Source organism: Natrix helvetica, assembly GCF_964273705.1.
Source record: "Natrix helvetica genome assembly, chromosome: 16".
Taxonomy (NCBI): Eukaryota; Metazoa; Chordata; class Lepidosauria; order Squamata; family Natricidae; genus Natrix; species Natrix helvetica.
The window spans coordinates 5,405,798-5,431,625 of record NC_138563.1 but is presented as its reverse complement, the minus strand read 5'-3'; the positions used below and the strand labels follow the sequence as shown (position 1 = coordinate 5,431,625).

The window sequence follows — 25,828 nt, the reverse complement described above, 5'->3', positions numbered from 1 at the left end:
TTGTGTATCCTGTTTTCCTATCGGTTGTTTCCCTAGGAGTATTTTACAACAGGAAGCTGTTGCAAATCAAAATGGCTAGACTTTAGCCATATCCTTCCTTGCACAAACGCTTGTCTGGATTGCACAGGGGTGGCAAAATTAACCCCCCCCCTTAATTTGCCTTTTCATCAGGAGGGTTTCCTCCCCCCCCCCCCGTGTGCTCTTAACCCCCCCACCCCACTCAAGATCACCTCTGCTTGACCCTCTTGGCAAACTGGGTTTTGGGTAGACATTTGGGTGCTGCTTGAACTGGGAGGGGTAGTCGAACGACGCACGAGCTCTCTCCAAGCAGCAGATCCAAAAGAGAAGGAGGCAGGCCCACAAACAACAAGAATTGAGCAATCTTTATTTCTTATCAAGAGCCTTGAGGCAGGATACTTTCAAAGTTCAGGGTAGTTATTATCGCTTCTGGCTTTGCCCCCCTCCCTTCCCAAAAGCTGGGGGACTCAAGGAAATTCCCGAAGGCCAAGAGCAAAAGGTTGGGCCGAGCTGTGGAGGGGGGAATATACCCAGCACCATGGATCTGTGTACCCCAAGGATGGTTTACCCTCCTCCCCTGACCGATTTAAGGATTTTTGCAAGAGCAAACTCAGCTGCACGGTTCTGTCCAATCTTAACAACATCGCCCCCCCCCTCCCCAAAATAAAAGCTGAATCCAGGAGGCGTAGATAGAGGGGTCTTCTTCCAAGGGGTAACATTTTGGAGGAAGGGATCAATCCCCTGATCTTCCTATTCCTTCAAAGCAGGGGTGGGCAAAAAAATGCACCCAAAATTAAGCAACACAGTCGCACCGCTCACTGTCTATTCTATAGCATCTAACGGGTCTTTTGGGGTGAAGCAAAACAACTCCCTGAAACATTAGATAGGACTTTCTTTTTTTAAAAAAAAAAAGTGATTATTTTGGTCCAGAAGAGAAGGGTTTCGATTCCAAAGAAGCTTTCTTTAAAAGACCTTTGGAGGTCGGAGGCTAAGGTAAGGTAAAAGGTAGTTTCCCCTCGCACATCTGTGCTAGTCGTTCCCAACTCTAGGGGGTGCTGCTCATCTCCATTTCTAAGCCAAAGAGCCAGCGCTGTCCGAAGACGTCTCCGTGGTCATGTGGCTGGCATGACTGAACACCGAAGGCGCACGGAACGCTGTTCCCTTCCCACCAAAGGTGGTTGCTATTTTTCTACTTGCATTTTTTACGTGCTTTCGAACTGCTAGGTTGGCAGAAGCTGGGACAAAGAACGGGAGCTCACGGGATTCGAACCGCTGAACTGCCGACTTTTTCTGTTCGACAAGCTCAGCGTCTTAGCCCCTGAGCCACCTTTTTTGGAGGCTAGGATCTTTTAAAAATATTTCGAGAAAGGCAGGCAAGATGGGGAAAACATACCCTCTTGTCTTTGGATACGAATTAGTCCTGAGTGGATGGAAAGTGGAGGGAGGGAAATATATATATGTTACGGTGAAAGTCCGAAATCGCACTCCTCCTCCCGCAAAGAGAGGCGATCCTCTCGCACTCCTCCTCCCGCAAAGAGAGGCGATCCTCTCGCACTCCTCCTCCCGCAAAGAGAGGCGATCCTCTCGCACTCCTCCCGCAAAGAGAGGCGATCCTCTCGCACTCCTCCTCCCGCAAAGAGAGGCGATCCTCTCGCACTCCTCCTCCCGCAAAGAGAGGCGATCCTCTCGCACTCCTCCTCCCGCAAAGAGAGGCGATCCTCTCGCACTCCTCCTCCCGCAAAGAGAGGCGATCCTCTCGCACTCCTCCTCCCGCAAAGAGAGGCGATCCTCTCGCACTCCTCCTCCCGCAAAGAGAGGCGATCCTCTCGCACTCCTCCTCTCGCAAAGAGAGGCGATCCTCTCGCACTTCCCCTTACGCAAAGAGAGGCGATCCTCTCGCACTTCCCCTTACGCAGAGAGGCGATCCTCTCGCACTCCTCCTCCCGCAAAGAGAGGCGATCCTCTCGCACTCCTCCTCCCGCAAAGAGAGGCGATCCTCTCGCACTTCCCCTTACGCAAAGAGAGGCGATCCTCTCGCACTCCTCCTCCTGCAAAGAGAGGCGATCCTCTCGCACTCCTCCTCCCACAAAGAGAGGTGATCCTCTCGCACTCCTCCTCCCGCAAAGAGAGGCGATCCTCTCGCACTCCTCCTCTCGCAAAGAGAGGCGATCCTCTCGCACTCCTCCTCCCGCAAAGAGAGGCGATCCTCTCGCACTCCTCCTCCCGCAAAGAGAGGCGATCCTCTCGCACTCCTCCTCCCGCAAAGAGAGGCGATCCTCTCGCACTCCTCCTCCCGCAAAGAGAGGCGATCCTCTCGCACTTCCCCTTACGCAAAGAGAGGCGATCCTCTCGCACTCCTCCTCCCGCAAAGAGAGGCGATCCTCTCGCACTCCTCCTCCCGCAAAGAGAGGCGAAAACGTACTTGGTGAATGTCAACATTCGCCGGTGTAAGTCAGAAATAAGGGCATTTAGCAAATATTTCGGACATACACCAAGCGAGATTGGTGAATGTCGACATTCACCAATTTCGGTCTTTCACCGTAACATATATATCAAGATTTGGGCACCCTTGGAGAAATGGAAGGGTCGTGAGATGATGGCGAGGCAGGGAAAAAAGGAATTCTCGGCTGAGAGAGGAAAGGGAACCAAAGTGGATTTTTTTGGTTTGTTTTAATATTGGGGGGAAAAAATGGCCGAAAGGAGTCTGAAGGAAAAATGGGAGACTCCAAATGGATCGTTTCTTGGAGGAGAAACTTGGAAAGTTCTCTGGAAAAAAAGGAAGATACTGGAGGAGGCGGAGGGGAAGGCCGGGACGGTGGGCTCAAAGGATCTGACGGGGCATTCCGTAACCCGTCATGCCCGCCTGGGAAGCTCCTCGGTTTGTCCCCATCTGCAGCCCGATGACGTTCTGTCCCTCTCGGAGTTTGTCGTCCGAGAAGGCCCGGCGATTCTCCTGGGATTTCCTAGCAACACAAAGGAAAAAAAGGAGTCTGAATGAGGACAGGGAAATTCCCAGGTTGAAAGGCGATGCTGGTTTAATGGTAGATTTACGCAAGAAAACCCCTAAGGGACAAGACTGGCACCTCAAGGGACAGCAATATAGGTCAGGGATGGTGAACCTTTTTGGCACCGAGTGCCGAAAAGGGAGCGCACGCATTCTTGTCAGAGGAGCTGCAAAGGGGGCTCTCATGCCTGCAAGCCATCTTTTCTTTTCTTTTCTTTTCTTTTGGACTTCTGGCCTGCCACACTTTCTACTGTCTACTTTCTACTGTGGGAAAATGGGAGGGAGGGATTATATGGAGTTGGGTGATATGTAGCCATAACAACATTCTTCTTAGAAAGTCAAGGTCATCTTTGTCTCTGCACCTGGCCGGAACTGGATGGGTGGAATCTCTCTTCGTGGCAGTGGGAGATTGGACCATGGGATGAACTTGTGGGGTGTTTGGGGCAGGATCTTGAACTTTCAACTGGGTGGGGAAAACCTGGAAGCTTCCACATTCGGGTTTTCCCAGATGTGCCAACATGGCTCTCTTAATAAATTGGAACTTTGAGGAATCCTTTGCCTCGGACTCTAATTTAATTTTGGATGCTATTTAGAACCCTGACAGGCACGGAAGAGGAATGGGTGATGCCACACGTGCCAGGCTTCTATTGTACTGCCATCAAACGGCTTCTACTGTACAGTGCAGTGGAGTTGCCATGGTAACGGCTTCACAGTACTCCACAAGGGGGCTCCCTCCCCCCCCTTATAAATAAATACCTGGGCAATGCCAGCTTACCGGCTAGTTTTCTTAATAAAATAAACATAATCAATACCCCAGGCAGACCCTTGTGCCGCCTCCCCCGCTGGACTGGCTTTCCAATCAATTGTGAAACCTGGTTTGCAAGCCCACTTACTTAGGGAACCAGTTGGGGTCTCCCGCGAAGAATCCATCCTCTTTGGAGACTGCTAAACCCCCAAGATTCATCAAGGTCCTCTGAACGCACGCCATGTTCTTCCCTGCAGGGTGGAAAGAGGTCAGGAAGGGTTTGCCGGCGTCGCTTCCGGTCCATTGTCCCCAAAGGTGCTTTTTTTTTTCCAGGAGGCAACTGGACTTTTTTCTTTTCTTTTGAAGACGTTTCACTTCTCACCCAAGGAGCTTCTTCAGCTCTGATGGGATGGAGGGGAACGGAAGGATTTATATTCCTTGCAGGCAGCTGGTCATTTGCATCCTTTCAGAGGGTCGTTGAGGCTACTTGGAGGCTTATCTGTGTCCTCAGGGTCACCTGAGTAGTTTCAGCAGTTCCACGAAGTCTTCACGCCCATTTGCACCACTCTGGTGATCCCCAAGAACAGAGATAAACCTCCAAGAGGCCTCAATGACCCTCTAAAAAGGATGCAAATGACCAGCTGTCTGCAAGGAGTATAAATCCTTCCATTCGCCCCCATCCAGTCAGAGCAGAAGAAGTTTCTTGGAAGAGAAGCAAAATGTCTTTAAAGAAGACACAAATAAACCTCCAAGTGGCCTCAACGACCCTCTAAAAGGATGCAAATGACCAGCTGTCTGCAAGGAGTATAAATCCATCCATCCTCCACCATCTAATCTGAGCTGAAGAAGCTTCTTGGATGACAAGTGAAACGTCTTCAAAAGAAAAAAAAACACCTAGAAAATCCAGTTGTTTCCTGAAAAAAGCACCTTTGGGACAACCATGACCTGGATGACTGAGAATCTCTACAGATTTCCAGTCCACTGGACTTCAAATCCTGACCTAACCTCATTCTCACAACCGCCTGCATTCTGCGGAAGCATCCCAAACCCTGAACCTTCTTCTCACAAACATCTGTTCGCACGGCTTTCCCCCGAACACCCAGGACTGATCTATATATCCAGGCAGACCTCAACTTACGACCGCAAAAGTGCCCAAAATTTCTTTCACTAAGCGAGGCAGGCGTTAAAGCGAGCGTTGTTCCACGTTACGACCTTACTCGCCGCAGTCGTTAAGGGAATCACCACACAGTTGTTAAATTAGCAGCACTGCTGTAAAGTTGCGAATCTGGCTGCCCCGTTGTCAGAAGGTCGCACAAAGGGACATTTTAACCGTCATAAATACATGACAGTTGCCAAACTGCCAAACGAAGCCAGAATCGCTTAACAACTGTGTTCCTAACAACTTGAAGTGATTTCCTTAACCATTTGCGGACAGGAAAAGTCGTAAAATGGGGCAAAACTCAACTGAGCAACTGGTCTTGCTTAACAGTAGCAATTTTCGGCTCAGTTATGGTTGTAAAACGAGGACTATTTATATTTGCCTCTGCCAATTCTGTCTCCCGTTCTCAAATTTCCAGTGAAAGGAAAAAGAAAAAAAAATGTGTAGCCATTCCTCAAAAAATAAAACGTTTCATTTCCTCCAAGCGTTGCAACATTAAAAGCCAAACACTATTGGTACTTTTGAAAACATTCACTGAAATCAAGATACATTTTGAAAACAAAGTAGTGGTATTAGAGAGTGAGTATCAAACATTTAAATGCTACAAAAAGACTTTGGGTAGAGACTTGGTGGTATGTAACTAATAGAAAGCTAAGCAAATGGGCCAATTTTTAACAGGTTGCCTCGTCTCCTTTAAATGTCAAGAAAAAAGAGAGAGAGAAGGATTAGCAAAATAAAGATACCCAACTATAGCTCAAAAGAGACTTTTGCATAAAGCAGTTTCTCAACCATGCTTTCAGATATGTGGACCCAGAATTCCCCAGGCAGCATGCTTTAAGATGGGTGGACTTCAACTCCCAGAATTCCCCAGCCACTGCTACAGAATAGAACCATGCGATTCCTAGAGATGTCCACTTTTAACAGTATAAATCATCCATCAGTTTGAAATAGCTGCTGAAATATTCACAAAGGCTAATCCACCAATGTAAATTCAACCTCAGCCATTTTCTGTGTGTTTGGGATAAGTTAAAAAACACAACAAAATTAATTTCCGGTTCCTAATGGCTGCAGATGAGTGGGATAGCGAGGCTTAAAAAAACCCCTATGTTTTTAAATTCGATTTTTTTGTGGTGTCCAAACCTGCTAAGAGAACTTCTTTTTTTAATGTTCTCTTTTAAAAAAAGAAAAAAAAGCAGAAAATTCAACCTCTCATTGCCCAGCTTGGGAGAGGAGATTTATGGATAGGATAAAGTGTAGAATATAGACTAAAATATAAAATAACAGAGTTGGAAGGGATCTTAGAGGTCTTCTAGTCCAATCCCCTGCTTAGGTAGGAAACCTTATACTATTTCAGACAAATGATTGTCCAACATCTTTAAAACTTCCAGTGTTGGAGCATTCAGAACTTCTGGATGCAAGTTGTTCCACTGATTTAATTGTTCACACTGTCAGGAAATTTCTCCTTAGTTCTAGGTTGCTTCTCTCCTAGATTAGTTTCCACCCATTGCTTCTTGTCCTGCCCTCAGGTGCTTTGGAGAATAGCTTGACTCCCTCTTCTTTGGGGCAGCCCCTGAGATATTGGAACATTGCTATCATGTCTCCCCTAGTCCTTCTGTTCATCAAACTACACCCCGCCCCCAGTTCCAGCAACTGTTCTTTATATGTTTTAGCCTCCAGTCCCTTAAAACAAAACTGTGTGAATAGCTAGTGAGTTTTCTAAGCCCAGCCAACTCTTTGCTAGAAGCGCCAATGCTTAATTGCATCCTTTGAAATGTACCTTCCCATAAATCCACAGTTTGGAAAATGTCTGACGCCAGGATACCGTACTTCTCGGCCGCCCGTAAGAACTGAGAAATCATCTCCATTTGTTTGAAGGCCATGGTGAACGGCTGGATCTTGGCCACGGGCCCCTGTCCCTTAGGATACAGGCTGTTAATCAGCAGGCAGAGTACCTAAGAACAGGAAGCAACACGCATATAATTTCCTTGTCAATTTTCTTAACTTCTCTGCTCAAAAACCAGATGAAGTTGGTCTCCTTGAGCCAAAAAAATACGATGCATAATACTCGGGTGGGTGGGAGATACAAAGCAGATTTGAGATCTCTTGCCATAAAACTTCACAAAATGATTGGTCAAATGATCGTTTTTTTGTGTGTCTAAATATCAAGGAGCAAGTTGCTAGTCCCCATTAGAAAAACATACATCTAAAAATCTTTACTAAATGACCGAATGGTGATTTTGTGCAAATGTCAAGGAACAAATGGCTAATCCCCATTAGAAAAACCTATTTCTAAAAATCTTTACTAAATGATCAGTCAGATGGTGATTTTTTTTGTGTAAAATGTCAAGGAACAAATTTGCTAGTCCCTATTAGAAAAACATACTTCTAAAAATCTTTACTAAATGATCAGTCAAATGGTGATTTTGTGTGTAAATGTCAAGGGAGAAGTTGCTAATCCCTCTTAGAAAAGCATATTTCTAAAAATCTTTACTCTTCTCCACTGAACAATCAATCAAATGGTGATTTTGTGTCTAAATGTCAAGGGAGAAGTTGCTAGTCCCTGTTAGGAATATGTGGATCTTAAAAAAAATTCTGCTTTTCTCTCCTAAATGATCAGTCAAACTTGTGTCTTAAATGTCAAGGAATAAGTTGCTAGTCCCTAATAATAAAAAAAGTGTGGCTCTAAAAACCTGCACTGCTTTCTGGGTTGCACTAATACTTCCATTTAGTAGCCTAGCTATTTATTTAAAAAGGATTTATTTTTAAAACCCCACAAGAGAGTTTCAAACTATTTATATTTGCATCAACATCTGGAGTCTTTTCTTGCCTCTCCCTTGGCTTTATATAACTTATTTAACGGGAGCTGTTATAGAGCTTTCTCTTTTAATGCAACTTCTTCCCTTTACGCCTTACAGTTTCCCAACGTGGGTATGCTTTCATTCATGTCCTTTTTTTTTCTTTAAATCTCCCACCCTTCCCACGGTGGATTTGATCAAAATACCCTCTGAAATAATTTTTGACAGCCAGTTCAGCGTCATCCAATACAGCAAGAGCAGGCAGGGAAAAATAATAATAGAGGCGACAGAGCAAAATCAAAAAAATAAAAAAAAATTCCTCACCGTGCCATCTTTCAGCCATTTCTGGAAATTGTCTTTACCCGGTTCGGGCTCCCCAATGTCTGGTCCACACTGGGCCTTGATCCACTGGATGAGAATCTGTTCCAGGTCAGGATCGTACTGCCGGTCAATCTTTTGCTGAACCTCACGACTGAGTCCGTAAGCGGGGCCTCGGTTTGCCATGGCGCTAAGGTGGGTGGGTGATAGATTTACAAAAATGTGATCTGAAAGGGAGGGAGAGAGAGAGAGAGGGAGGGAGGGAGAGAGTGAGAGAGAGAGTGAGTGTTTTATGATTAAATGACTGGATATTCCGGAATTTATTAATGTCCAAGATACTATTTCTCAACCTCAGCAAATTTAAGATGGGTGGGCTTCAACTCCCAGAATCCTCCACTCAGCAGGCTTTAAGAGGGGTGGACTTCAACTCCCAGAATCCCCCAGCCAGTATCCTTTAAGATGGGTGGACTTCAACTCCCAGAATCCCCCGGCCAGCATGCTTGAAGAGGGGTGGGCTTCAACTCCCAGGTTTACATCCATGCTGGCCATGGAATTCTGGGAGTCAAAGTCCACAAGTCTTAAAGTTGCTAATTTTAGACCCTCTCATGTTTTAAATCAAAGGATGCAAATCGAAGCACAGCAAAGAAACTCAAAAATGTGCGAAATATAACTTTCCAAAACTTTGGCAAGTGACTTGATCTTTTGCTGATTGTGGTCAGCGGGCGAAGGAACCCGAGTCAAATAAAGCTTGTTTTGCCTCAGAAGACGCTCTGGCTCTCAACTGCCTGTCCCGACGTGCCTCTTAGCACAGTGGCTGGAAATCAGGTGAGCATAGCCCTCTGTACGCGCTTAGGGGCATCCTTCTGACTCCATCCAGATTGGGATCAGGAGCCACGGGGATTAAGGGAAATGCTTCCACCAAAGCTGGTGAAAAACGCTTTGGCCCGGATTCCTATCTGGCAACACCCCACCTTCTTACTCAGCAGGGTGGGGCAAACCCTCTGACGAGATTCGAAACCAGATCTTTTGACTCATTTATAGCCCCTGATCAAAAACAGCCATTTCGGAACCAGTTGGAGAAAAGGAAGCTGGGCCCTGATCTCTTATCCAAGCCTTAATCAGTTCTTCCTTGGGTGGACGGGTGGGTGGGTACCTGCTTGCCAGCCATAAGGCTAGAAATGTTGAATCGGAGTACAGGTAGTCCTTGATAATATAACAATGGCGCTCCACATTTCCGTTGCTAAGCAAGGCGGTTGTTAAGCGAGTCTCGACAAATTTTGCAACTTTTTTTTTTTTTTGGCAAAAAAGATAATGAGATTTTGGGACAACATCAAAAAAGACGATTAATTGGTCTGGAGAGTAAAACATACGAAGAACGGTTGCAGGAACTGGGTATGTCTAGTTTAATGAAAAGAAGGACTAGGGGAGACAGGATAGTCTTCCAATATCTCAGGGGTTGCCCCAAAGAAGAGGAAGTCAAGCTATTCTTCAAGGCACCTGAAGGCAGAACAAGAAGCAATGGGTGGGAACTAATAAAAGAGAGAAGCAACTTAGAACTGAGGAGAAATTTCCTGACAGTGAGAACAATTAATCAGTGGAACAGAAATTGCCTCCAGAAGTTGTGAATGCCCCAACACTGGAAGTCTTTAAGAAGAGGTTGGAGAGCCATTTGTCTGAAACGGTATAGGGTATCCTGCCTAGGCAGGGGGTTGGACTAGAAGACCTCCAAGGTCCCTTCCAACTCTGCTATTGTATTGTATTGACATCATCATCACTATTATTGTTTTCTGTTATTCTGTTAAGAGACTGGTCTCCTGCTTGAGCAGGGGGCTGGACTAGAAGACCTCTAAGGTCCCTCCCAGCTCTAATCTGACAATTCTGAGATTTCTCATTTGAAGAGCCCAATTTACAAGCCGTTGGGGGGAAAAAAGAGTCCCTCAGGGGCCTGGCACACCCTAATTGCCTGTGCCCCCCCACTTCCTCCACCCTTGCAAGACAAAATGGATTCCAAGTTTCAACGTTGGGGCAAGTCTGATGGGTTACATCAGCCGTACCTGGGGCAAATCAAAGCTGTTCTCCTGTGACCCGAGGGAATACCTGTTAATGGCTCCTCTCAGCCCCTCCTTCCTTCCTCAGTCCAATTCTTACATCATTAAGCCTTGTGGCTTGGTTTAACATTTCCCTCTGTATCCAGTTCCAAATCTGATAAATGCATTTCTCAAAGGGTGGGAAAGCAGACAGAAGGCAGAGATGCTTTAGAACAGAATATCAAGAGTTGGAAGGGACCTTGGAGGTCTTCTAGTCCAACCCCCTGCTCAGACAAGAAACCCTTCACCACTTCAGACAAATGGTTATCCAACATCTTCTTAAAAACTTCCAGTGTTGGAGCATTCACAACTTCTGGAGGCAAGTCGTTCCACTGATTAATTGTTCCCACTGTCAGGAAATTCCTCCTTAGTTCTAAGTTGCTTCTCTCCTTAATTAGTTTCCACCCATTGCTTCTTGTTCTGCCCTCAGGGGCTTTGGAGAATAGCTTGACTTCCTCTTCTTTGGGGCAACCCCTGAGATATTGGAAGACTGCTATCCTGTCTCCCCTGGTCCTTCTCTTCATTAATCTAGACATACCCAGTTCCTGCAACCGTTCTTCGTATGTTTTAGTCTCCAGTCCCCTAATCCTCTTTGTTGCTCTTCTCTGCACTCTAGAGTCTCCATATCTTTTCTACATCATGGGAAAAGAAAGAGAAATGGATAAATCAAAACAATGATTGCAACTGAGCTGATAATTAGAATAGAAGAGAATAACAGAGTTGGAAGGGACCTTGGAGGTCTTCTAGTCCAACCCCCTGCTCAGGCAGGAAATCCTACACCATTTCAGACAAATGGTTAATTGTTCTAACTGTCAGGAAATTTCTCCTTTAGCTAATGTCTTCAAAATACAACAACAACATTGCCAGTGCCAGAGAATCTTTCTCTTAGATTGAGTGGGTAGGTGAGCGGGTACAAAGTCTGAAATACTTAACCCCCCCTCCCCATCTCTCCATGGGTGAATTTCCCACCAGACAGTTCCTGTGGGAGTTGCAGATGGAACAGGAGTGTCTAGACCAGTAATGGCTAACCTTTTTTCATAGCTGAGTGCCGAAAGCACAATCACGCACGCCCATAATGCAATGCGCACCCCCCCCCACATTCACCCATGCATGTGCCTCACTCCTGTGCACCCTGTCCTCCCCACGCATGCACACACGCCTCCCACATGCGCCCCGCCTCCCGTGCAGAGACTGGAAAACCAGCTGGCTGGCTGGCGGGAGGCACGCGCACCTCTGCGGGGGCATTGAGCTGGGGCGGCACATCGTGTGCCCACAGAGAGGGCTCTGCCGTAGGTTCGCCATCACGGGCCTACACCATTTTGCGACCCAAGATGAGCCCGTGGGAATTTTTCCAACATTTTTCTCGGGCGCCATCAAGGCGCAGGTGAGGGACAGTGGGAGGGAGGCAGAAAAAAAATAGCTAATAGCTTTAGGCATGAAAACTGGCTAGGTGACTTTGGGGCAATCACCAGGAGACAGTGAGTTCTAGTTTCCCCTTAGGCATCAAAGCCAGCTGGGTGACTTTGGGCCAACCACCAGGAGACGGTGAGTTCTAGTTCCGCCTTATGCATCAAAGCCAGCTGGGTGACTTTGGGCCAACCACCAGGAGACGGTGAGTTCTAGTTCCGCCTTATGCATCAAAGCCAGCTGGGTGACTTTGGCCCAGTCCCTCTGTCTCAGCCCACCCCACAGGGTTGTTTTTCTTCCCATGGGAAGAGGGTGGGTTAGATACGTGTGTTCACCGCCTTGCATTATTTGTCAAAAAACAATAAAGGCAAGATACAAAGAAGTTGATAACATCAACTCATCTGCAAGGACATAGTGTCCTTTAGACAAACGTTTCTCAAACTTTCAACTGGGTGGATATCGTGTCCTGGAATTGGGGAGAAAAAAAGGGGAGGGGGGCGATTTTTTTTTTAAAGGAATCCCTCCAAGCAAGCAACTTGCCGGGGGGGGGGGGCAGGGAAGGACACACAAAGCACGCAAAAGTTTTACGGTTAAAGGGAAACGGAAATATTTAAGGGATGGAGAAAGGCTAACTCTCGTAGCCAAGATGCACAGTGGAGTTGTTTTTTTTAAATGCAGGTCGGTTCCCACAGCTTTGCCAACTTTCCACACTCCCCCCCCCCACTCCTCAGAGGCCACCCTCTGACATCCATTGTCCCTTCCTCAGACAACACTACGGTCTTTGTGTTTCTGGGGAGGCCCCTTCACCTCTTGCAAAAAAAGGCCCCAGTTCCAAACACCACTTTCGTGCCCCTACAGAAAAGCCAGGCTGATTTGTCCTTTTTGATATCCTGAAAAGTAACTCTTACGCTCCCCCCAACCCCACTTTAAACGGGGATCCAATTAGGCAGCGGCTGAATTATGAGAAGGTAGAAGCGTAGGGACATAAATAAGTAACAACTAAATAAATGAACAGGGAACAAAGGACGCGGTGGCTCCGTGGCTAAGACGCTGAGCTTGTCGATCAGAAAGGTCGGCAGTTGGGCGGTTCGAGTCCCTAGCGCCGCGTAACGGAGCGAGTTCCCGTGACTTGTGCCAACCTGGCAGTTCGAAAGCACGTTAAAAAAAATGCAAGTAGAAAAATAGGGACCACCTTTGGTGGGAAGGGAACAGCGTTCCGTGCGCCTTCGGTGTTGAGTCGTGCAATCAAAGTCAGTGGGTTCAATTAAGAACTCGACTTCTCAACTGCAGTGGTTCACCTTAACGACGCCGGCAAGGAAGGCCGTAAAAATCGGGGAAAACTCGCTTGACATAATGCCTCGCAATTAACAACAGAAATTTGGGGGTGGGGCTCGATCGTGGTTGTAAATTGAGGACTACCCGTGCCCCTAGCAGAAAAGCCCCTGCAATGGAGAAAGAGATTCAATCCTGGAGCAAAATAACGACGACAGTAACATTACCATAACAAAAAAAAAAGAGGAATAAACCTAGAAGCAGAACTTAAGATATGAACAGGAAGCTAAGAATTATGAGCAAACTGGAAAGCGGGGAGGGAAAGAACCAGAAATGGAGCAGTGTGCAAAACAGGATGTGTGTGTCTGTGTGTGTGTGTGTGTGTGTGTGTGTGTGTGTGTGTAGCCTGGGAGGTGAGAGATCACAACTGGTAGCTGCTGTTGTTGAAAAGCAACCCACAGGCCTGCTCCTGCCTTCTCCCCCCCCCCCAATTGACCGTTGACAAACATAATCCAACCCTCCATGTACAGTCATAGCATACCTGTCTTAAAACGTCCACTGTGTTAATCCACAGTGGGCTTTTGCTCTGGTTTTTGAATCGGCTCACACGGCCTGCGGTTTTTTTTTTTAAAAAAAACCCAAAACCCAGATTTTAGGGGCTTCAGCCAGACCACAGCTTTTCTGGAGAAACTTTGATTTTTGCAGAAATCTGGGGGGGAAAAAAAACACCATCTCTTTTTCTCCCCTCCCTGCAGGGGAACTTAACCCCATTATGGCTGTTATGCAAAATGAGAACTGCAAACAGCCCTTCTGGGGGGGGGGGTTGGGGGGAATCTCTCTGTTAATGTTTATTAGTCTTTTTCAAAGCCAAGGAGGCTCTGAAGGTGGGAAATGGTCTTGAAAAGTGCCATCCCGCTTGTTAGATCTCTGCACCTTTGAGGAGGACAATGCAGGTAGTTCTCGAGTTACGACCACAGTTGGAACTTGAATGTCCATAGCTAAGCAATAGCAATCACACTTGGCACTTGGTACCACTCCATAAAGCCCTAGTAAGACCGCACCTAGAGTACTGCATCCAGTTTTGGTCATCGCACTATAAAAAAGAGGTTGAGACTCTAGAAAGAGTGCAGAGAAGAGCAACAAAGAGGATGAGGGGACTGGAGGCTAAAACCTACGATGAACGGTTGCAGGAACTGGGCCTGGCTAGTCTAGGGAAGAGAAGGACCAGGGGAGACAGGAGAGCATCTTCCAATATTTGAGGGGCTGCCACGGAGAGGAGGAGGTGGTCAAGCTATTCTCCAAGGCACCTGAAGGCAGGACAAGAAGCAATGGGTGGAAACTAATCAAGGAGAGAAGCAACTTAGAACTGAGGAGAAATTTCCTGACAGTGAGAACAATCAACCCATGGGGGAGAAGTTGCCTTCAGAAGTTGTGGGAGCTTCATCCCTGGAAGCTTTCAAGAAGAGACTGGACTGTCATCTGTCAGAAATGGTGTTGGGTCTCCTGTTTGGAGGGGGGGTTGGACTAGATGACCTACAAGGTCCCTTCCATCTCTGTTAATCCGAATCTATCTAAGATGATCAAAGGCCCGGAGGCTAAAACATGCAATAAACGGTTGCAGGAACTGGGCCTGGCTAGTCTAGCGAAGGACCAGGGGAGACAGGAATAGCATCTTCCAATAGTTGAGGGGCCGCCTCAGAGCGTCTGAATTTTGATCCGTGATCCTTGGGGGATGCTGCAAAAGTTGAGCTGAAACAAACAGCCCTAAGTACCGTTTCTCAGTGCCCGCTGTAACTTTGAACCGTCCCTCAACAAACTGTCGTAAATTGACGACTCCCCACGTCCTTGCTTGCACAGAATTAAAGAAATTGCCCCAGTGCTAATCAATCAGGGCTAGCTAATCCCATCCTAGCTGGCTTCCCCCACCCCAATAAAAAACAACAGCAACCAGGATTCAAGGCTTTAGCAAACCGAGTTCAATTCAGCAAGAGCCAGGAAGGAAGGAAGTTTGATCTGCACAAAGTTAAGATTCTTATTTAAGGCGCGGCAGGCCCATTAATTTGAAGAAAACACGCCAAGTGCAGAATTGCACTTGAGGTTTGAGTAGCTATTAGCAAGGTGACCCCACAGAAGGTTCAAAATGTGGCATTACGGCGAGGAGGAAGAGGGGGGAAGGAGGAAGGACCTGATGTTGGTTAACACCCCAAAACCACATTCTCAACTTAGCAGGAACAGGAAGGAGTGGAGCAGTGAGATGTGTAAGTCAGAAGCCGCAACAGTTGGGGAGAAACTTCCTGAGTTTTTTCTTTTTAATCTACAAAGCCTTGTTGTAGCAACGCGATTTTTATTTATTTTTCCCCCAGGCTTTTCGGGATGCAAAAACGGCTCAAGTCCAGCCACCGATTTCCGTTTCATTAGCCAGAAAGAGATGCGTGTTTTGGGGGTGGGGGGTGGGTAAGAGTTCACAGGCAGGGCACAGTTGCAAATAACTTTTTTTCATCGGCTTGCTCCCCCCCCTTGCCTCCCGGTAATTGGAGGTAGACTGCGCCTAAGCTGGGAGGTTCCACCGCAAAACAGCTTCGGCGAAACCTAGCTTAGAAGAAACCTTTTTTATTTAATCCAACCGCAGCATTTATTTAAGATTTTATGTTTCTGGCAAAAACAGAGATTGTGTGACTTTAGGATGCCACAATTTGGGGATGCAAGATTTTGGATTTGGCAAACAAAGAGGGGGGGGGGGGGGTAGGATGCACCAACCCCCCCCCCAAAAAAAAACTGGGAGGCTGCGATGGTCAGAAATTTGAGGACCTGTCTTAAGTTCCTTCTTTAAGTGCTGTTGTAACTTTGAATGGTTGCTATATTAATGCGTTGTGGCCTGCCAGTGGTCAGCGGAGCTGGCAGCAGATTCAGACAGTGAGGAGGGTTGGGGAGGAACCTGGGCCAGTCCTGGAGTCTGGGGAAGGTTCTGACAAGGGCTCTGTGTCGGAGGCAGAGAGGGGGCCAGGGCCGTCTGACAGTTCTCAGCTGCCTTCGGAGTCAGACATCAGTGAGGCAGAGGAACAGCTGGAGCCTGTTCTCAGTGTGCTCATGGGCAGAGTGGCCAGACGAAGGGAAGAGCTAAAGAACAGGGGTCGATTTGGGAGGAAGGCCAGAGGTGGATGATGAAGGGCCCCTCCCAGAGGGAATAAAAGAAGAGCAAAAGGGGAGTGGAGTTTGCAGGAGACAATTCGTTCGTTCATTCATTCATTCGTTTCAGGAGTGTGAAGATCTGTCCGTGAATCTGAGAGACTCTGTGCCCAGAGTGTTTCCTTGCACAGCGCCTCATTTGGGAAAATATTGACATGGCAGCTTTCCAAGCTAGATAAGGTCTGTGGTCATAAATCCTCCTTTGAAAGACTGTTTGCCAGGCCTTGGCTGAATGTGAATGAGAGGAATTCACATTCGTTTAACAAAAGGGGTTTTTTTGGGGACCAGGACTCTGCCTCGTGCTTTTTGGGGAACCCTAAGTCAGAACAGAATGGTCATAAGTTCAGGGCTACCTATATCATTTCCATCTCTACTTTGGCTCTTCTGGGTACCAGGAAGGAAACTACAGCTAATCCATGGCTTACAACTATTTGTTTAGTAACCGTCCCAAAGTTACAACGGCCCTGGGGAAAAATGACATTGGTTTTCATACTTACGACCACTGCAGCATTCCCCCATGGTCACATGATCAGAAATTCGGAGGCAACTGGCCTGTATTTATGACCGCTGCAATGTCCCAGGGCCCTGTGATCTCCTTTTGCGACCTTCCGACAAGCGAAATCAACTTAACAGACACACTTAACGACCGTGCGACTAATTTAAATCATTTCAGCGATTCCCTTGGCAAGAAACGGGGCCAAAACTCACTTAACAACTGTCTGGCTTAGCCGTGGAAATGTTGGGCTCGGCTGCAGGTTCTAAGTGAAGGACGTGGCTTTTAACCCCGTTCAAGAAAGCACAGGAGGCTGTGTGAATGCAACCTCCCCCGGGCATGTTGGGAGAAGGAAACAGACTGCGAAGTAAGCTCGATTCAGTGGGGAACGGTGCCTGCCCATCCTTCTGCCAGTAGAGCTGAGTTGGCTGGCACATGCCCGCATACACACACACAAAGAAACACACACACACAAACACACACACACACACACACACTATAAATTCCCACCTTGCCACAGATAAGGAACAGGAAGCATTAAACTCACACCCAGTTTTCTCAGCCTTGCAGCTCAAAGATTTAAAAGTTCAGCATTGACTGATTAGCCACAGTATGCATGTGTGTTTGTGTGTATTTGTGTGTAATAAACCCTTCCATGCCTGAAAAGAGAGAGGCAAAGCTAGAAACCTTGCCCCCTCCTCAATTCCCCCTCCCCAAAACCAATGTTCTCTTATTATTTTTGCTTTGCTTTTCATGGTTCACCCATTTCCCCCCCCAAAACCTCAGCAACCTTAAGATGGGTGGACTTCAACTCCCAGAATTCCCCAGTCTCTCACAAGCGCACACACACACACACATATCGGGACAGTGCAACCTCCATAAATGCAGGTAGTCCTCGACTTACAACAGTTTGCTTAAGGATCGCTCAAAATTAACACCGGCGCTGGAAAAAGTGAGTTTTGGGCGTTTTTTTCACAGTTACGACCGTTATAGCGTTCTCCGCGGTCATGTAATCGAAATTCTGATGTTTGGCAAGGGGTTCATAGTTACGACGGTTGCATCGCCCTGGGGTCACGTGAATCCCCCTTGGCGCCCTTCTGAAAAAAACCAACGGGAAGGCAGTTTCGCTTAACAACTGGGTTACTAACCGATTCACTTAACGACCGTGGCAAGAAGTCCCGTATCAACTGTCAGTGATTCCCTTAAGAACTGCAGCAAGAGAGTTCGTAAAACAGGGTCAAAGCTCCTTTAACAAACGTCTCAGTCAGCGACAGAAATGTTGGGTTCCATTGTGGTCGTAAGGCAAGGATTGCCCTTACATGCCAGTTGCCAAGTGTCCATCTTTTCATCACGTGAGCCTGGGGATGCTGCAACAGTTGTTAAGTGTGAAAAATGGTCAGAAGTCCCTATTTTTCACTGCCGTTGTACCTTCGAAGACGTTGTTGCCCGCCAGCAGCCAGTGGAGCTGGCAACAGATTCGGACACTGAGGAGGTTGGGGAGGAAGATGGGCCAGTCCTGGAGTCTGGGGAAGGCTCTGAGGAAGGCTCTGTGTCGTAAGCAGGGAGGGGGCCAGAGCCGTCTGACAATTATCAGGTGCCTTTGTAGTCGGACATCAGTGAGGCAGAAGAACAGCTGGAGCCTGTTCCCAGTGTGCGCATGCGCAGAGCTGCCAGATGAAGGGAACAGTGAAAGAACAGGGGTCGGCTTGGGAGGAAGGCCAGAGGTGGACGATGAATGCCCCCCCCCCCCCCCGAGGGAATAAAGAGGAGCAACAGGGGAGTGGAGTTTGCAGGAGACAATTAGTTCGCTTCATTGGTTCGTGACTTCTTGCCAAATTTTGCCGAGATCGGCCTGGCAGCTCGCCAAGCCAGAGAAGGTCTGTGACCGTAAATCCTCCTTTGAAAGACTTTGCTGGATGTGAAGGAGCAGAATTCACAGCCAATTAATAAAAAGGTTTTTTGTCGGGACAAGGAGTTGGCTTCATGCTCTCAGGACAGAAGAGGCACTAAACGAAGAGTTCTAATCCTACCTGAACTTTCCTAGTTGTACTGTTCAGGTAGAGAGCTTCCAATTTTTTATACGTTTAGGAAGAAAGAAAGAAAGAAAAAACCCGTTGGCCTTAGAAAACCATCCTTGTTTACCTTTGAAATGTTTATTCAGCTGCCACCACCCTACACTTCTCACCGATGCCAAAACACAGAAGGCAAACAAAAGGTGCCGTCACACACCTATTGTGGGTCAAGCAACCACAAAAATCAGTTCAGGATTTCTGCGTACGACATCAAAGGAGATGAGGAAGTCTGGCCCAGATCTCCTTTTCCAACCGAGATGCTTTGCAAACATGATCGCCCTGGATTTATGACCACATTTGAGCCTGCAATTCTGTCGTTCAGCGAGACAGTTTAATTAAAGTGCATTGGGCCCCATTTCATGACCTTTCTTGGCCACCGTTGTTAAGCGAGTCACTGCAGCTTTTAAGTTAGTTAACCCGGTTGTTAAGTGAATCTGGCTTCCCCATTGATTTTGCTGATCGGAAGGTCGCAAAAGGGGATAGCTTGATCACTACAAACCGTCATAAATATGAGTCGGTTGCCAAGCCCCACAGGGACGCTGCAATGGTTGTGAGTGTGAAAAGCAGTCACAAGTCACTTTTGTCAGAGCCGTCGTGACTCCGAACGGTCGCGACGTGGACTGTCGTAAGTCGAGGCCCTTCCTGTACGGAATCCTCAAACGGTAGCTGTAGCATCCTGAATTCCTGCAGGAATATTTCTGCCGATCGTGGTCTCTTGTCTGTTTTGGCAGGGAAGCCTAAGGGTCACTGATCACCATTTCAAATTTCCCACAATGCCTTTTGCTGATGTAGCATTGCTCCAGGGCATTGTGGGAATTCAGGCGTGGACTTTGGAAGTGGTGGGAGCTTCATCCCTGGAGGCTTTCAAGAAGAGACGGGACTGCCATCTGTCAGAAATGCTGTAGGGTCTCCGGCTTGGGCTGGGGGGGGTTGGACTAGATCAGGGGTCCCCAATCTTTCCGACCTCAGGGACCACTACATTCATAGTATAGTACTAATATGATCTGCCTAAAGACCGGCTGGGTGGGCGTGGCTAGATGGTCATGTGACTAGGTGGGCGTGGACAACTCGATGTTACTCACTTCGAGGGGCGCCTCACCAGCCTCTACTCGCCCCTCCCCTCCCAGCCCCTCCTCTCCCCCTGCTCGCCCGGGCTCCTTAGGGCCCCAACAGGAAGCAGTTGCTGGAGCTAAGCAGCCCCCAGGAGAAAGAGTTGGCAAAAGAGCTCAGTTCACATTGGATCTGGCCGAGATGGAGGCTCAGCAGAAGCACCTCCCTGAGGACTAGGAGCATGGGCTTTCCAAGCAGAGGGAAGACCTGCAGGAGTGCAAGGCCAGGTCCCGGCGCCTGGAGGCTCAGCGGGCTGAGATGGTCAGCCAGTTCCAGGCCATGATGCAGTCCCACTGGAAGGAGGCCCTCCGGCTCTTCGCCACCAGCGGCCCTTCCCTCCAGCCTTCGCCCAAAGCCCCTCACCAGGAGGCTGAAGCGGACCCCAAGTGGGAATTTCTGCCCCCCTCCAACCCCCACAAAATGACCCCGAAGGGGGAGACTCTCTGCAGCAACACAAGCGTCCATTGCACGTATCCAGCCCAGGGGCCGTAGTTTGGGGACTCCTGATTGAGTGCAATATAAAAAATGAAGCTAATTTTTCTGCGGACCACCAAAATTTTCTCACGGACCAGCTGGGACAAGTCACAGGAGCTCACTCTGTTATGCGGCGCTAGGGATTTGAACCGCCGAACTGCCAACCTTTCTGATCTTCAGCATCTTAGCCACTGAGCCACATAACTTAACACAACTTAATTATAAAAAGGGAGGGGAAGCCTGCCAGGCCTAGAATGACCCAAGCACATGTGGATTTGTTCAGTAAGCCACAATGAAACAAACCGCAGTTTGATGGCGCGAAAATGCAGCGGCCCAAATCCCCCCCCTCCCCAAACCGAAGCCCTTTTCAAAAAAAAAAAAGCCCTGGAAGGGAAGGAGGAAGGGAAATTCCTTCATTTCGTTTTTATATTATTATTATTACTTTTTGAAAGCTTGCACAACAGGCAGATATTTATTTAAATTAACTTCGGGTTTTTATGGCAGCCTCTTTCTCCATCTGGAAGGACTCCGGGAATTGTATGTCAGCAAAAATGTAGGGATTTTTTGTGCCTTTCGAGGTCAAACGTTTTATTATTTTGCTCTCAAGCTGTAGTAAGGAAGGCATTCCTTTTTTTTTTTTTTGACATAAAAATAAATAATAAATTAGGAAAGAGAAAGAGAGAGAGAGAGAAAGAAAGAAAGAAAGTCCCTTCCAACTGCTAAGCTGTCAATAAATGGTGTAAGGTCTCTGGCTTCAGCAGGGGGGGTTGGACTAGATGACCTAACAAGGTCCCTTCCAACTCTCTCACTTCACCACAGAAATTTGTCTCGCTGAAACAAATGTCTCGCTTAACAACAGAAATCTGAGGCTCAGAAATTGTGGTCGTAAGCTGAGGAGTACCTGCAAGACTGCGAAGTGCTCTGAATTAGCTCTCTTTCCCCCCCCCCCTCGAAAATTAAAAGTTGAAAAGATTGGGACATTTTCCTCCCTGCTGATTAAATTCCCAATCTGCATTTAGAGAGAGGAAAAGTTAGCCCAAATTGCTAGAATCTAATTTCTCCTGCTGAGCTTTTTTTTTTTTTTAAAAAAAAGGGAAATTCAGCCTAAATTAGTCAAGAATTTAGTATTGGAGCCATATAAGATGCTCTCCAGAGTCGTCGTAGAGATATACAGCCAATCCTCGACTTACAACTATACTTAGGACCCTAATTGCCATGGCTAAGCAAGGCAGCTGCTATGGGAGGCCTGCCTGGTTTTACGACCCCTTTTTTTGCCAAGGTTGTTAAGTGAATAAACTTAAGCGAATCCGGCTTCCTCCATTATCCTATTGTGCAAGAAAATTAAAATAAAATAAAAGCTTTCTTGCCGGTCATATTAGAAGCCAAAGTGGCAGATAAAGAATTTTCTTCTTCTACTGAATTGCAGCTCCAGCTATGGAACTCCCTGCCACAAGATGGCAATTTTGGGCAGCTCAAAAAAAGGCCCAGGATGTAGCACACCTGCGCCCTTCAAAACAGTCATTAGGAGAAATCGAGAATTTGCAGCGGGAGAAGGCAGGATTGCTGTATTAGCAGACCCTATCCAAATAATAAAAGGGGTAACAAAATTTAAACTCTGCTGTTGGTTTACCTGTTAGCTCTCTCTTCTCATAGTAGTCAAGTTAAATTGGTTAGAAGTTTATAAAAAGTGGGCCAGCTTTGCAACGAGGGAGGGGAAACTGTTATTACTGCAATATATTTATCAGTCTTCAACTAGGGGTGGACAATAAATATGTGTGTGTTTTCTGTCTCTTATCTTTTATAATGCACTTTTAAAATGTTTTTGCAAACTTTCCTTTTTGTTTGTGGCTCATATTTTAGCTTTCTGATTTAAAAAATTATTTGGGAGGGAGAAGAAAGGAGGGGCGGAAAAATGAAGGTAGAGAAGGGAGGTTGAGAAGAGAGAAGGAGCAAGGTTGTTGTAAAATAAGATGGAGGCATGGTGTGGCAAGAAAGTGACCCAAACTATATTATATCTATCTATCTATCTATCATTCTCTCCTATCTATCATCTATCTATCTATCTATCTATCTATCTATCTATCTATCTATCTATCTATCTATCTATCTATCTATCTATCTATCTATCATCTATCTATCTATCATCTATCATCTATCTATCTATCTATCTATCTATCTATCTATCTATCATCTATCTATCTATCTATCTATCTATCTATCTATCTATCTATATACATATATATATATAATATATATATATATATAATCTATGCTGGTTTTGTTGTATTCGGGTCTTTTCCCGTGTAAGGTTGAGATTGTCTTTGCAACGTTTATAGCATACCTACACCCGTGAAAATCTACGAAATATATATATATATATATATATATATATATATATATATATATATATATATATATATATATATATATATATATATATATAATTTGTAAAAATAATTATAGAGACTAAGGAAGAATAGACAAATGTTAAGTAGCAATTACAAGAATGTATAGTTGTGAATGAATTTGAAAGGGGGGAAAAACTGCAGTTCAAAAAATAAATTGGTTAGAAGTTTATAAAAAGTGGGCCTGCTTTGCAACAAGGGGGGGGGATTATCATTACTGCAATATATTTATCAGTTTTCAACTAGGGAGGGGGATAATATATATGTGTGTATTTTTTGTCTCTTGTCTTTTATAACACACTTTTAAAGTTTTTGCAAACTTTCCTTTTTGTTTGCAGCTCCTATTTTTAACTGACTTAAAATAAATTGTGGGCGAGGGGGTGGGAAAGAACAATACAACGGATACACTTCCACCATCTCAGCTTCCAAGGCGCAACGACAACCCTGCAGGGCAGGCTGCACCCTCCTCCAAGCATAACCGATGACCCACAGCCAGCCAGCAGGGAGTTGCCCTCCCAAGGAATGACGCACCGGCGGGCGAGAGACACAATCCCAGCCTCCTTTTTCAACCACCTTGTTTCCGAGAGCCGCAGAGACAAGCCAGGGTGGGAATCGGCTGGGTCAGCATCTCCCCCCCCCCCCCCAGCCTCTCTCCCCTCCCTCCTTCCAGGGCAAGTTTAAGCAGAAACCAGCTTTCTGTCATCCTTACATTCCAGATTCTGCCAGAGATCAACCGAGGACGAATCTTGGTGGAAAGAGCCAGAATGCAACCAGGGGAGGGAGAAAAAAAAAACTGCCCTGGGAAAGGATCCAAATTGGCTTATTTTCCAGAAGAATGGGGCAGCCTTCCCAGGCTGGTTTTGGGCCCGTAAATAACCAGAAATTGACTCCGTTCTCAAGCACCAGGCAAAAACCACATTCTCCTTTTCTCCACGTTTCCTGGTTTGCGGTGCTGTTCCTAGCTTCAGATTGCTAAATCCCCTTTTCGGTCTCTGTAGCTTTTGCAAACTATTTTGCTGCACAAACAATAGAAGACCTGTGGACTTTGACCCCCAGAATTCCTGGGAGTTGAAGTCCACAACCTTTTCCAAGGTTGGCCACCCCTGTTCTACAATCTTATGCCTGGTTAATAATAATAATAATAATAATAATAATAATAATAATAAGAAGAAGAAGAATAAGAAGAAGAAGAAGAAGAAGAAGAAGAAGAAGAAGAAGAAGAAGAAGAAGAAGAAGAAGAAGAAGAAGAAGAAGAAGAAGAAAGAAGAGAAAAACTTGTAATAATCGAATAGTGGCAGATTGCAACTTTATATAAACATGTATTAACATTAGAAATATCTAAGTTGGTTGAAAGTAATAACTAAGACTAATGCAGTTAGTTTTATTTGTGTTCAAGCAGAGATATTTTTGCAAAATATTTTTTTAAAATTAAAAAAACAAAACAAAATCTGGTCTGTGACCAGAGAATAGGGAAGATGCATAAATAGAAGCATTATTCCTATTTTTTTAAAAAATAATAATTATACTCTTGAGGACCTTTGAAGGGGTGTGCTAGCCAATTTAGGCTGATGGTGGGTTGGTGGCTATACAGATGTTGGCCAGCCACAAGGCCAAGGGGGGGGGGGAAGCTGGGAGTAATTCACATCTGGGTGGGGAAGTTCAGAGATCCACCATCAGACTCTTGAAAAGACAGCTGACCACCATAGACAAGCGGGATAGCCGATTCAGAAGAAAAGCTGGGTTTTCACTCAATCATAGCTTGTTTGGCAACCCTTTAACTGCACAAACCAACATTGGCTTGGGGTTGCGCCTCATGTTAAATCAGCCATAGCAATGGGGTGCCGTGCAAATGAAGTTTTTTTTGGGGGGGGGGTGTCAAAAGGCAGCAAATCAACTGTTGCCCTCCCGGAACAGTGACCAAAGAAAGCCTGCAAACCTCCAGACAGCCACCAGATGGCGCCACAACCGTACCTTTCCGCGGCCACCTAGGGGCTGTCAGGAGAACCGCAGCCCAGCTCTTCGCTAACTTCTAAATCCGCTTTTCTTTGCCAACTTGGGTGGCGGAAGATCTTGGCAAAAGGCGTTAAAGAGAGAGAGACCCTCCAAACGCTCAGGACTACAATTCTCATCATCCCTGCTTTGCAGCCACATGGGACTTTCAGTCCCAGCGGAGAAGGCAACGCTCCAAAAAAACCCAAAAAGCAAACAGAAAGAGAAGAGAAAGGAGAAAGAGAAAGGGTGGGAGAAGAGAAAAAAAGGACGGGCCATGGAGCGAGGCGGAGAAGGGCGTGGGAGCCCTGGAGATCATCCACGCGGCCACAGCCCAGACTTTGGCAAAGAAGCCACGTGCGAAAAGGAGATTTCCCCCACCGCTCCACATGGAAGAGAGAGGGGAAAAAACCCACCGGCGTGGGTGTTTTCCAGCGGATCCCCCCACTCCAAGATCACCTGGGGGTCCCCTTTCTTCCCCCCCCGACTTACCTTCTTCCGCAGGAGAGTAGCTGCGAGCGCCGCCGGATTAAGCAAAAGCCGCGCCTTACTCTCTCCTCCCACGCCCGGCGCTGGTTTTTAAGGCTGATGTCAGCGCTCCTCCGAGGGGAGGCGTCGCCGCCTCCCCCGGGGGAAGGAAAAAAAAAAGAAAGCAAGAAAGAGAGAGAGAGAGAGAGAAAAGAAACTCAAGGGAAAGAATTGGGAGAGGCTTTAAAGGCGCAAAGAGCCAATTCGGAGTCTTGGGTGGAATCCGGAGTCGATCTCCAGCAGCGCCAGCCATGCTGCCTTTACTCCGGAATTAAAGAGCTTACTCCGGAGTAAGAGCCTTTGCAGCGGCGCTTGTTCTCGAGGATTCGAACCGGGGTCCCGATTCCAGAGTAAAGGGAGGAGTACCCAAAAGGACACCCATTTGTCTGAAATGGTATTGGGTGCCCAATTGTCTGGAGCTGCGGGTTGGACTAGAAGACCTCTAAGGTCCCTTTCCAATTCGTTTTAACGCTCACGAAGTTGCTGAACTACAATTCCCAGCATCTTTCACGGAAGGGGGGGGTTACTCTTGGGGAGTTGGGGCAAGGAGCGGTCAATTACATCTGGAGGGGGAGGCCTGACAGCCCCCCCCCCAAAAAAAACAACCACATAACATATAGCTTTGCAGTACCTCCTGCTTTTTCTGGCCAAATCGACTCCTCCCCTCCAATCTTCTAGTCCATAAGGTTGCACAACTCGGCTCCAATGCCTGGGATTCTTCGGAAAGACGCAGGATGTTGGGCCAACCTAAGTCCTTTTGTAGCCT

The 25,828-nt window shown here is 46.8% G+C and overlaps 1 protein-coding gene across 2 annotated transcripts; it reads right to left on the bottom strand.

The window, feature by feature from the left end:
- Positions 1-368: 368 nt before the first annotated feature.
- On the bottom strand, positions 369-25,828 carry TAGLN2 (transgelin 2). 2 transcript variants are annotated; one of them, XM_081968287.1, is made up of 5 exons: positions 25,694-25,828; positions 8,046-8,266; positions 6,704-6,878; positions 3,916-4,018; positions 369-2,981 (listed from the first exon to the last, which is right to left on the bottom strand). In XM_081968287.1, exons 2-5 carry the CDS (start codon positions 8,223-8,225, stop codon positions 2,840-2,842), a joined length of 600 nt encoding a protein of 199 aa, XP_081824413.1. In that variant the 5' UTR covers positions 8,226-8,266; positions 25,694-25,828; the 3' UTR covers positions 369-2,839. The 2 variants fall into 2 exon arrangements, with proteins under 2 accessions (XP_081824413.1, XP_081824412.1); XM_081968286.1 differs by lacking the exon at positions 25,694-25,828 and adding an exon at positions 25,027-25,169.